The 12,259-nt window shown below is 46.2% G+C and overlaps 1 protein-coding gene across 9 annotated transcripts in view; it reads left to right on the forward strand.

Annotated features, from left to right (window-relative positions):
* PPP6R2 (protein phosphatase 6 regulatory subunit 2) overlaps window positions 1-12,259 on the forward strand; it is a 99,090-nt gene that overhangs the window by 39,267 nt on the left and 47,564 nt on the right. For 4 of the 9 annotated variants that reach the window (XM_017504926.2, XM_017504920.1, XM_017504919.1 and 1 more), the window contains 2 exons: window positions 6,745-6,873; window positions 11,669-11,911. In XM_017504926.2, the coding sequence (XP_017360415.1) occupies window positions 6,764-6,873; window positions 11,669-11,911 (353 nt within the window). In that variant the 5' untranslated portion in view covers window positions 6,745-6,763. Of the gene's footprint in view, window positions 1-6,741; window positions 6,874-9,733; window positions 9,758-11,668; window positions 11,912-12,259 lie in introns of those variants that run through there. The other 5 variants (XM_017504928.2, XM_037730088.1, XM_017504929.2 and 2 more) reach the window with 3 other exon arrangements.

Consider the following 12,259-nt stretch of genomic DNA (forward strand, 5'->3'; position numbering starts at 1 on the left):
AAAGATGAATAAATGAGCAGATGTACCCTGGTTTTGGATTGGAAAACTCATTGTTACAAATATACCAGTTCTCAGCTGGGGTAGGTGGCAGATGCCTGTAATCCCAGCAGTTTGGGAGGTCGAGGTGGGCGTGTCATGAGGTCAGTAGATCGAGACCATCCTGGCGAAGGTGAAACCCCATCTCTACTAAGATACGAAAACAATTAGCCAGGTGTGGTGGCATGTGCCTGTAGTTTCAGCTACTCAGGAGGCTGAGGCAGCAGAATTGCTTGAACCAGGGAGGCGCGGGTTACGTGAGCCAAGATTGCGCCACTACACTCCAGCCTGGGTGACAGAGCGAGACTCTGTCGCAAAAAATAAAGTAATATAAATATACCAGTTATCCTCAAACTGATCTAGAAATTAAATGCAATCCCAATAAAAAACCCGTGATCATCAACAGAGGGTGTGTGTTTTGGCGGGTGAAATTTACAAGCTAATTTATTTATTTTTTTGAGATAGGGCATCACTCTTGTCACCCAGGCTGGAGTGCAATGGCACAATCTCAGCTCACTGCAACCCCCGCTTCCAGGGTTCAAGTGATTCTCCTGCCTCAGCCTCCCAAATAGCTGGGGTTACAGGTATGTGCCACCATGCCTAAATTTTTGTTTTTTTAGTAGAGACAGGTTTTTACCATATTGTCCAGACTGATCTTGAACTCCTGACCTCACATGATCTGCCTGCCTCAGCCTCCCAAAGTGCTGGGATTACATCCGTGAGCCACCACGCCTGGCCTGATTTTTAAATTATATAGAAACAAAGGGGTCCATGAATACTTAAGATATGATTGAAGAATTCCAGTTTACTACTTGCATCAAAGATCTTGTTTTAAGACATTGCTTTGAAAGCTAAAATGCTGGGGTTTTTATATTGGTAGGGTGCCCATCAGCTCTGGTTTGCCCAAGTGTACTGGTTTTTGCTGATGGTTCTGGTCTCATTAATAACAGAATGTGTTTTCATCACGAGTCGTTTTGGAAGTCATGTTCTGCTGTTTGGGTAAAGAATTGATTGTATTTTTTAGTTTCGTTTTTAATTTTTATTTTTAGAGTTGCCCATGTTTTCCCAAATACAGAATTCTAAACCAGAGAATAACATCTTAACATAGCAGAGAGATTGCTTCTCTTTTGATAAGTGGTGGTCAGGAAGGAGTGCCAGGCAGCATTAAGCTCTGGCCCAGGAATGTCTTGTTCCCTCTCTCCTTGCTCTCGCTGGGTTCCTTGGGCCTTCTTGTTCATAATGGAGAATGCATAGGACTTAGTAGCCTCCTCAACTTCCTTCTTTCTTGCTGTGCTTAAGACAAGCAGCCGTATGGGGCTGTTGTCTTTCTACCACTGGGAAATGAGAGGGTGGGTGTTAAAAAGGAGAAGGATGAACACTTTTGAGCTCATAATATGTGTCACTGACATCACATCCTTTCTTCATTTAGTAAATTCAAGTATGATTTGTTGGGCACTTATAATATGTCAGGTACATTACATAACTCCTGTAGCCTTCTGAAGAAAATATTATTTTATATGAAGTTCAGTGTCTTAGTCTGTTTTCTGCTACTTAGAATACCTGAAATTGGGTAACTTATAAATAAAAGAAATTTGTTTCGTATAGTTATGGAGGCCGAGAAGTCCAAGTTTGAGAGGCATATCTGGTGGGGGGCCTTCTTTCAGCTGGGGACACCGTGGTGGCCCGAGGTGGCATGGGGCATCACATGGCAAGGGGGCTGAGTATGTTGATGTACTGGCTCAGGTCATTCTTCCTTTTCTTTTTTGGGACAGAGTCTTGCTCAGTCACCCAGGCTGGAGTGCAATGGTGTGATCTCTGCTCACTGCAACCTTTGCCTCCTGGGTTCAAGTGATTCTTCTGCCTCAGCCTCCTGAGTAGCTGGAACTACAGGCATGCACCACCATACCTGGCTAATTTTTGTATTTTTAGTAGAGACAGGGTTTCACCATATTGGCCAGGATGGTCTTGATCTGTTGCCCTTGTGATTCGCCTATCTTGGCCTCCCAAAGTGCTGGGATTACAGGCGTGAACCACTGCGCCTGGCCTTTCTTCTTCTTCTTCTTTTGTTTTTAAAGAAATGGGGTGTCATTCTGTTGCCTAAGCTGGAAGTGCAGTGGCACAGTCATGTCTCACTGTAGCTTCAACCTCTGAGGCTCAAGTGATTCTCCCACCTCAGCCTCCTGAGTAGCGGGGACTGTAGGTGCACACCACCATGCTCAGCTAATTTTGTTTTGCTTTCCATAGAGGTGGGTCTTGCCATGTCTAGCAGGCGGGTCTCAAACTTCTGGCCTCAACTGATCCTCCTGCCTTTAGCCTCCCAAAGTTCTGGGATCACAGGCATGGGCTACTGTTATATTGGGGTTCAGGGTGCCCTCAGCTCCCCTGAGAGGACGTTTCTCCAGGTTCTTGGTCTCCTGCCCTCTCAAGAATGAGAGAGGGAACCACAGCACAGTGTGCAATAAATGCCGGACTCAAAAGTGTTTTTAGAAAGTGGTTTATTAGAGAGAGAAAAAGGAGAAGGAAGAGAAACGGCAAACTCTCACACTGAGTGAGAGAAAGAAAAGCTGCTCTCACACTGAGTGAGAAGGGTTCCCAGAGGGGAAAACCAGAGAAGGAAAGCTGCTCTCACACTGAGTGAGAGAGTCCAGAAAGAGGGAATCCGGGAGAGGAAAGCAGCTTCCGCACTGAGTGGGAGGGAATAGAGAGAGAGAGGGAGCTTAGGAGGGAAGGCAGGCTTCCACGAGAGAGTGTTCTTGGAAGGGGACCCAAGCATGGAGTCCGAAGGGGTGTGGAAGAAGGGGACTTCTGTAAGACCCCTGGCCAATGAAAGGACTTCCTTAGAACTTCCGCTGGAGTGATTGACTTTTAATTTCTTCCTGTGTCCACAAAATTTAAACATAAACCATTAAATCTCCCAGATGGAGAGATATGGGAGGAGGGCATGGCGCTGGGAATTTCTTGCCCTTAAAACTGTGCCCCCTTGTAGACCTGGAAAGAGAACACGTTCCCTCACTGCCACACCCAACCTCTTCCTTTTGTAGAGCCACCAGTTCTACTCTCATGATAACTCATCAGTTCATGAATGGATTAATCCAGTTACCTCTTGGAGGCCCTACCTTTCCATACTGTCAAATTGGGATTAAGTTTTGTTTTGTTTTATTTTAGAGACAGAATCTCGCTCTCCACCCAGGCTGGGATGCAATGGCGCAATCTAGACTCACCTCCAGGTTCAAGCGATTCTTGTGCCTCAGCCTTCTGAGTAGCTGGAATTATAAACAGACACTATCGTTCCTGGCTAATTTTTGTATTTTTAGTAGAGATGGGGTTATGCCATGTTGGCCAGGCTAGTCTCAAACTCCTGACCTCAGGTGATCCACTCACCTTGGCCTCCCACAGTACTGGGATTGCAGATGTGAGCTGCCACGCCCCGCTGGGGATTAGGTTTTCACATGAGTTTTGGAAGGGGTTATATATTCAAGCCATAGACTCAGGGTGATAAAAAAGCTTGCTCAAATTGTAGCAAGGCACAAACTGAGCTTCTGCAACAACTAGGTCCCAAAGAACAATGGCTTGAGCAAGGTGCAAGCACATGTCTTTCTCATCTTAACAGTCTGTCTGGTAGGTGGCCTTCTTCAGCTTGTGGCTTCCACTCATGGATCTAGAAGGGTCTTTATGGTTCTTGGTTTCCCACTAGGCAGAAGAATTAGAACCAAGGAGGGTCACACAGTAAGAGCTGGAGGTTCCAGTGTCACTTCTACTCCCATCCCAGTGACCAGTCATATGATGACACTGGCTGTAAGGAAGGCTAGAAAAGTTAGGCTTGGGAGGGTGGCCATGTACCCAGCTGACCTCTGCCCTGTTGAAGAAAGGGAGACTGGAAACGGGACCAGAAAAGTTTCTCCCACACCTGCCCGGATTCCCAGGTGGAGAGTGTGGATCCAGGGCCTCTCTTCCTATCTGCCCTGCTCTTCTGTGGTACCTTACAACTGTTTTTGGGAAGAAATAGCCTTTGAGAACTTTACTTATGTATTAAAATACAGCTAGTGCTCGACTTACGACCACGATTGGTTCCAACAGACCGGTCGTAACACGATTTGGTCGTAAGTTGAGTAGGCTATATGTACAGTACTGTGAAATGATGTTATAAAAATCTTTAAGTCATATTTTATCATAATTTTCTTTCATTATTGTTATATATCATAATTTTCTCTGTTCATTTTATGCCATTTGTATCATCTCTACACCATTTTGTTTCTTATTTTTACATTCGTCAGGTTTAAGTAAAACACTGCATTACCAGTACAACTGGTTTAATATTTGCAAAACATACAAAATTACAAAATACAGATGCATACAAAAATACAAAATACAGCCAGGCGCAGTGGCTCAAGCCTGTAATCCCAGCACTTTGGTAGGCCGAGGCGGGTGGATCACGAGGTCAAGAGATCGAGACCATCCTGGTCAACACGGTGAAACCCCGTCTCTACTAAAACTACAAAAAATTAGCTGGGCATGGTGGTGCGTGCCTGTAATCCCAGCTACTCAGGAGGCTGAGGCAGGAGAATTGCCTGAACCCAGGAGGCGGAGGTTGCAGTGAGCCGAGATCGCGCCATTGCACTCCAGCCTGGGTAACATGAGTGAAACTCCGTCTCAAAAAAAAAAAAAAATACAAAATACAGGTGTAAAAAATACCGTAGGAAACATTTTCCCAATTGCAAAACATATCAAAATATATAAACATGTACGAAACATTTTATTGGCCGCTGGTGCTTGGCTGCAGATCGTTGATGTCGTCATCTGAGGCAGCAGTTGGGGTTACCGGAGTTGGTTTTTTCATAAACATGATGAGCTTTGTCTGAATTGTGTTTCTTTTTTTCTTCATAAATTTCACGATATGGACGAAACACATCGTTCGCCATCCGTTGAATCCTTGCAAATCGTTCGATGTTTGGGTCCATTGCTTCAAAATGTATAAGAAGTTTATTGGGAGGGGTTTGATGAAAAATATCCAGGACACAAAACACAAATTGCTGTACTGAGTCTGGGATAACAGTTGAAATGGTGCACGCGGAGACGGTAGTGCTGCCGGAAGCTGGTCCGCACTGTCGTATGCCCAGCTGGGCAACGTTTGCGCTGCCAGACGCGGAGCAGTCGTGGCTAGCGATTGTGGTCGTAAAGTCGGATGGTCCTAAGTTGCATAGGTCGTAAGTCGAGCAATACCTGTAATTTATTTTTGAGACAGGGTCTTTCTCTGTCACCGAGGCTGGAGTGAAAGAGTATGATCGTAGCTCACTGCAGTCTCAACCTCCTGGGCTCAAGTGATCTTCCTGTCTCAGCCTCCCAGGTAGCTGAGACTAGGCACACACTACCATGCCCAGCTAATTAAAAAAAAATTGTTTTTGTAGAGATGGAGTCTCACTATGTTGCCCAGGTTTGTCCTGAACTCCTGGGCTCCAGCGAACCTCCTACCTTGGCCTTCTGAATTGTTGGGATTACAAGCGTGAGCTGTGCCTGGCTTCTTTTCACTCTGATTTTGGATTTTTACTTAACCTGTTTGCCCCACTCCACCCGCTTTTTAAAGTTAGACTTTTTTTCCTGGTCTTTTTCCCAGTGGACTATGCCCAGGATAGACATAGTCTTGTTTGTTCCTTGATTGTAAAAATATTCCTTGTGCTTCATGGGGTCACATTGGTGTTTCTTTTCAGGCCAAATGGAAATCAAGCATTCAGCCTGTCCAGTGGTATGTTGGTAAATGTTTAACAACAGGCTTTCTGGGGGAGGATAAAACCTCCTGGTTTGTAACACTTGCTGATTTCCATGGTGTTAATACTCCCACCACATTCGAGTTGAGCTGCCAGTGTGATGCCCTGAAGGTGGAAGAGGGAAGAGAGGTATGCGGGCACTGGTTGCCATCACAGAGCGTGGCCTCTGTGAGCACGGTGACTTATCGCTGTCTCCATCTCTTTACACTGAGGGTCCTGATGATGAAATTCGCTGGGAACTGTGCTAGATCCTTTATGTGGAGTAACTCAGTAATCCTCACCACAGGGGCTGTTTATTGCTGCATTTTTAGGTGAGGAAATCAAGGCATGAGAGATCATGGAACTGGCCTCAGGTCACACCCCAGAGCTAGGTCTTTGATCATAATCTTTAAAAGAAAAAAATGGTGGCTGGGCGCCAGTGGCTCATGCTATAATCCCAGCATCTTGGGAGGCTGAGGCAGGTGTGGGATTGCTTGAGCCCAGGTGTTCGAGACCAGCCTGGGCAAAAATAAGCTGGGTGTGGTGGGGCGTGCCTATACTCCCAGCTTGGGGGGCTGAAGTGGGAGGATCACTGAAGCCTGGGAGGTTCAGGCTGCAGTCTGCCAGAATCCCACCACTGTACTCTAGCCTTGGTAACAGAGCGAGACCCTATCTTAATAAAAAAAAAAAAAAAGCCAAAATGCTGGACAAGGTGGCTTATGCCTAAAATCTCAGCACTTTGGGAGGCTGAGGCGGGAGGATTGCTTGAGCCCAGGAATTCAAGGCTGCAGTGACTGTGTTCAGGCCTCTGTACTCCAGCCTGGCTCACAGAGCAGAGCCCTGCCTCAAAAATATCCATAAATTTTAAAAAAACAAAACACGTTTGTGGCCAGACAGGTAATAGGGCATTTCAGATTCTAATTTTCTCTTAGCAACAGTCTCTATCACAGAATGTTCTTTTTTAAAGGGCTCTTTCATGGAACCATATGATCATATGGGCAACACTTCTGTTTGAGATCTACCTTCTGTTTGATGGATATGCCATCCTGAAAAAAGTGAAGAAGCTGAACTTCAAGGTCCTTTCATTTAGCATTGGGTAAGCATCTAGAAGAGGTTGCATATACTGTGCTTGACATCCCAGATGGACCCCTGAGGATGGGGTGTCAGGTTGTGAGAGCAGCCCTTATGCTCGGTGGATACTCCAGGTGTAACCAGAAATATCTTAAATCAACAAGCTGGGCCGTGAACCAGTTGTTTGTTCTGAAGATACTGCCCGTACTGACCTTGAGGTCATTTAGGGAAGGAAATTTAAGTAAGGCCTTCCCTGTAGGTAGGGGCTAACCAGGAAGATGCTAGTGTCTCTATGGAGGAGAAAAATGTGCAATATTATCTGAGTAAATGTTCTGGAGTCAGTTTATACCGGTTTCTTTGACAGTGAAATTAGCTGTAACTAAACCAGTGCCATTGCAGTGAACTCTTAAAGGATGCCTCTGATGTGAATTTTTTTTTTTTTTTTTTTTTTTTTTTTATTTTTTTTTTTTTTTTTTTTTTTTTTTTTTTTTTTTTTTTTTTTTTTTTTTTTTTTTTTTTTTTTTTTTTTTTTTTTTTTTTTTTTGAGATGGAGTCTCGCTCTATTACCCAGTCCCGAGTGCAGTGGCAAGATCTCTGCTCACTGCAGCCTCCACCTCCTGGGTTCCAGTGATTCTCCTTCCTCACCCGTCTGAGTAGTTGGGATTGCAGGTGTGTGCCACCATGCCTGGCTAATTTTTGTATTTTTAGTAGAGATGGGTTTGGCTAGGCTGGTCTCAAACTCCTGACCTCAAGTGATCTGCCTGTCTTGGACCTGCAGAGTGCTGGGATTACAGGTGTTAGCCACCATGCCAGCTTGATGTGATCATTTTTGAGTGTTTCTTAGAATGTGGGGAGAATTGACAGAAACATAGACATGTTCTTGTTATACAGAGATTTTTTTCTTTTTTCTTTTTTGAGATGGAATCACACTGTCACCCAGGCTGGAGTGCAGTGGTGCTATCTTGGTGCACTACAACCTCCACCTCCCGGGTTCAGGCAATTCTCCTGCTTCAGCCTCCCCAGGAGCTGGGATTACAGGCGCCTGCCAACACACCTGGCTAATTTTTGTATTTTTAGTAGAGTCCGGATTTCATTATGTTGGTCAAGTTGATCTCAAACTCTGAGACCTCAGGTGATCCACCCACCTCAGCCTACCAAAGTGCTGGGATTATAGGCATGAGCCTCCACGCCTGGCCCATATGCTGTTTCTCAAGAGAAACATTTTAAACATTTCAACAAGTAGGTTGAAAGTAAAAGGATGTTAAAGGATACACCAAACATGAATCATAAGAAGGATGTACCATGTGAATTTCAGGCACAGCAGACTTCAAAACAAGGTATATTGCCAGAGACAATGAAGGACATTTCAAAATGATCAAATAATTAATCAAGACATAACAGGCCAGGTGTGGTGGTTCACACATGTAATCACAGAACTTTGGGAGGCCGAGGCGGACGGATCACGAGGTCAGGAGTTCAAGACCAGCCTGACCAACATGGTGAAACCCCGTCTCTACTAAATACAAAAAATTAGCCGGGTGTGGTGGCACATGCCTGTAATCCTAGCTACTTGGGAGGCTGAGGCAAGAGAATCGCTTGAACCTGACAGGCAGAGGTTGCAGTGAGCTGCGGTTGCACCATTGCACTCCAGCCTGGGCAACAAGAGTGAAACTGTCTCAAAAAAAAATTTAGGGTCGCCGGGCGCGGTGGCTCAAGCCTGTAATCCCAGCACTTTGGGAGGCCGAGGCGGGTGGATCACGAGGTCAAGAGATCGAGACCATCCTGGTCAACATGGTGAAACCCCGTCTCTACTAAAACTACAAAAAATGAGCTGGGTATGGTGGCGCGTGCCTGTAATCCCAGCTACTCAGGAGGCTGAGGCAGGAGAATTGCCTGAACCCAGGAGGCGGAGGTTGCGGTGAGCCGAGATCGCGCCATTGCACTCCAGCCAGGGTAACAAGAGCGAAACTCTGTCTCAAAAAAAAAAAAAAAAAAAAAATTTAGGGTCAGGTGTGGTGGCTCACACCTGTAATCCCAGCACTTTGGGAGGCTGAAGCAGACGGATCACAAGATCAGGAGTTCGAGACCCCCGTGACCAACATGGTGAAACCCCATCTCTACTAAGGATACAGAAAAATTAGCTGGACGTGGTAGCACATGCCTGTAATCCCAGCTACTCGGGAGGCTGAGGCAGGGGAATCGCTTGAACCCAGGAGGTGGAGGTTGCAGTGAGCTGAGATCGAGCCATTGCACTTCAGCCTGGGTGACATGGTGAGACTGTCTCAAAAAAAAACAAATTCAGGCTGGATGCAGTGGCTCACATCTGTAATCCTGACACTTTGAGAGGCCAAGGCAGTTGAGGCCAAGAGTTCGAGACCAGCCTGGGCAACATAGTGTGACCCCATCTCTACAAAATATTTAAACATTAGCTGGTCATGGTGGTGCTTGGCTGTACTCCTAGCTACTTAGGAGGCTGAGATGGGAGGACTGCTTGAGCCCACAGTGAGCTGATGGTTGGACTGCACTCCAGCCTGGGCAGCATGGCAAAACACTATCTCTAAAAATAAAATCCAGTCTGACAATGTTTGTCTTTAATTGAAATGATTATTTGCATTTAATGCACTTACTGAAATGGTTGAATTTGTGTCTGGTATCTTGCTATTTTTATTCTATCCCATCTGTTTTTGTTGCTTATCTCCTTTTATTTTTATTTTTGATCTTTTGGATTAATCCAGTCGTTTTAAATGATTCTGCTAGAAAAGTTTAAGACCTATTTGGTTGATGGTCTCTTGTGATCCACCCAGCCTTCTACCATTCTGTGGCTAGAAACAGAACTGCCCAAAAGGCGCCTCTAACTGTCCTGCCTTGCAAGTTCTGATTTTGGGGAAAAAAAGAAAAGCATTGGCAAGGTGGGATGCAGTTCTTTCTCTGGATTGTGTGTCACCCAGCACGTGAGACATGGTAGTGCATTTAGGAGAGAGGGGCATCCAGTATGTGTGTGGAGGCAGCTGTCTCTTCCTGAAGGTGCTTTTAGGAGTCATTGTTTCTGGTCCTCTGCAGTTTGCTGCTACCCCTCATAAGTATCCATTCCCCTTACAAGAAGCATAAGGAAGATCTTAAGACTCAGAAGGAAAACTGAATGCAGGCCAGGCTTCGTGGCTCAGTGCGTATAATCCTAGCATTTTGGGAAGCCAAGGCAGGCAGAGCACTTGAGCTCAGCAGTCGGGCAACATAGTGAATTCCTGTCTCTACAAAAAAAACAAACAAACATATATATATATATATATGTATGTGAAACTTCCCCACCCCAAAATCAAAACTGAATGTAGTGTCAGTATATATATGAAGTCCCTTGTGCTGAAAGTCAAAGCAGTCCCATTTTGGGGTCTTAAGAGCTCCACCTCTGGGCCCTTCATATCTAAGTCCATGAGAAGTGCCCACTGGAGTGGTGTGTATAGGTTGGGGGCTGCAGGGCCTCACCCTTAGCTGCAGCTGGGGAGCCTGTACAGAAGTATACAAGTAGGAAAGTGCAGTTTGTGTGGGAAGAAAAGTTCAGTGCCTTTGTAGTGCGGTGGAGTCCAGGAGTACCTAGGAGATGCCCAGAGGACCTGGAGGCATGCTGTAGAAAGCAGCCTAGTAGGCCTCTGGGGCCAGGAGAAGTTTTGAAGCTGAGATGAGAGGATGTGCACACGTCGAGTTTGAAACAGCACAGACTGTGGGTGTGGATTACATGGGCACTACTTGAAAAAAAATAAATGAAACAGCGCAAACCAGAGGCTGTGGGAATATGACTGGATGGCAGAGGCTCCCATGTCGGGTCCTAGGGCAGCACAGGCTTTACGGACAGACACACCTGGGCATTTATATTTGTGGTCAACCTTTTCTTTTTCTAAGTAAAAATATTAGGTAAGATAAATTCCATCTACTTTTACTGTAATTTTTAAAATACTGTTTCATGTAACATTGAAAAGATAATCTCACAATAAAGTTTGAACTTTGTTAAAGATGTAGGCTTTATGTTTTCTGTATCACAGTAGTGAAAACTTTGTTGCTGACCAGCCCTGGCTCATGGAGTGACATGTGAGGCCCTAGGGAGGAAAAACCTCTTGTGTCCAGGCAAAGCCAGCCAGAGCTGGGATGTTTGGGAAGCAGAGGAGGGGCTGGATTGGTGATTCCTCAGGTGGCTGTGGCAAGACCTTGTGCCTAGTTGGTGTATGTGGGAGGAGGTGCCTGCTTCAGAGATAACCCTGAGTGTGATTCCACAAGATGGGGACAATGAGTGGAGGGGCAGGGGGCTGGCAGAGGAGTGAGTGCAGGGTCAAGCAGCATCAGCTGTCTTGAGTTTGACTTACTGAATTTGCTCACAAACAAACGTGTGACTTTCAGCGGGGAGATGTCCAGTGTTCACTCAGGATGGAAGACATCCCTGAGACACAGGAGACACCTGGATGCTTTTGCCCAACAACTGCAGAGCAAGCAAGAGCATTGAGGGGCGTATGGAGCACTCTGGTGGATGGAGGACAGTGCGGGGAAGGAGGGCAAGGGAGAAGGGGTCAGCCTAGAAGAGAACCTGGAGAGGCAGGTCCTGGAGCTTGGGGATGCAGCCTCAGAGCTGCTGAGTACCTGGGAAGACTGTGCTAACTTTGTGACTCCAACCTGGAGAGGCCTGATGAGAATGGTTACTGGGGAGAGCTACCACCATCCTGTGCTCTGGGAATCTTGTGTGTTCATGCTGGGGCTGGACTTCTGGGACTGGGGTCTAGTATTGCTGAGGGTGGATTTGCAGAGGTGAGAAATGACCCCTTTGCCCTCACTTGCAGCTCCGTGGCCATCACGATGTTCTGGAAGTTTGACTTGAATACCACGTCCCATGTTGACAAGCTGCTGGACAAGGAGCATGTGACGCTGCAGGAGTTAATGGATGAAGATGACATCTTGCAGGAGTGTAAGGCTCAGAACCAGAAGCTGCTGGACTTCCTGTGCAGGCAGCAGTGCATGGAGGAGCTGGTGAGCCTCATCACACAAGATCCACCCCTGGACATGGAGGAGAAGGTCCGCTTCAAGTATGTACCAAAGCTTTGACGGGCCAGTATGCCAGGCAGTACTGTGGGGATGCCGCAGGCAGTGTCTGAGGATGGCAAGACTTGGAGCTTTCTGAGGAAGAAGCAAGCCTTAAAAATCCACTGCATCTGAGAAGTGAGGAGGGTATTCCCATGGGGTATGATGTTTTAGAGTTCGGAGGTTGGGTGCAGTTGCTCACACCTGTAATCCCAGCACTTTGGGGGTCTGAGTTGGGTGGATTAATTGAGCCCAGGAATTTGAGACCAGGGGCTCAATTAATCCACCCACCTCAGCCCCGCAAAGTGGGCAACCTAGCGAGACCCTCTCTCTATTTAAAAAAAAAAAAAAAA

The sequence above is a fragment of the Cebus imitator genome, unplaced genomic scaffold (assembly GCF_001604975.1).
Source record: "Cebus imitator isolate Cc_AM_T3 unplaced genomic scaffold, Cebus_imitator-1.0 Scaffold329, whole genome shotgun sequence".
NCBI lineage: Eukaryota > Metazoa > Chordata > Mammalia > Primates > Cebidae > Cebus > Cebus imitator.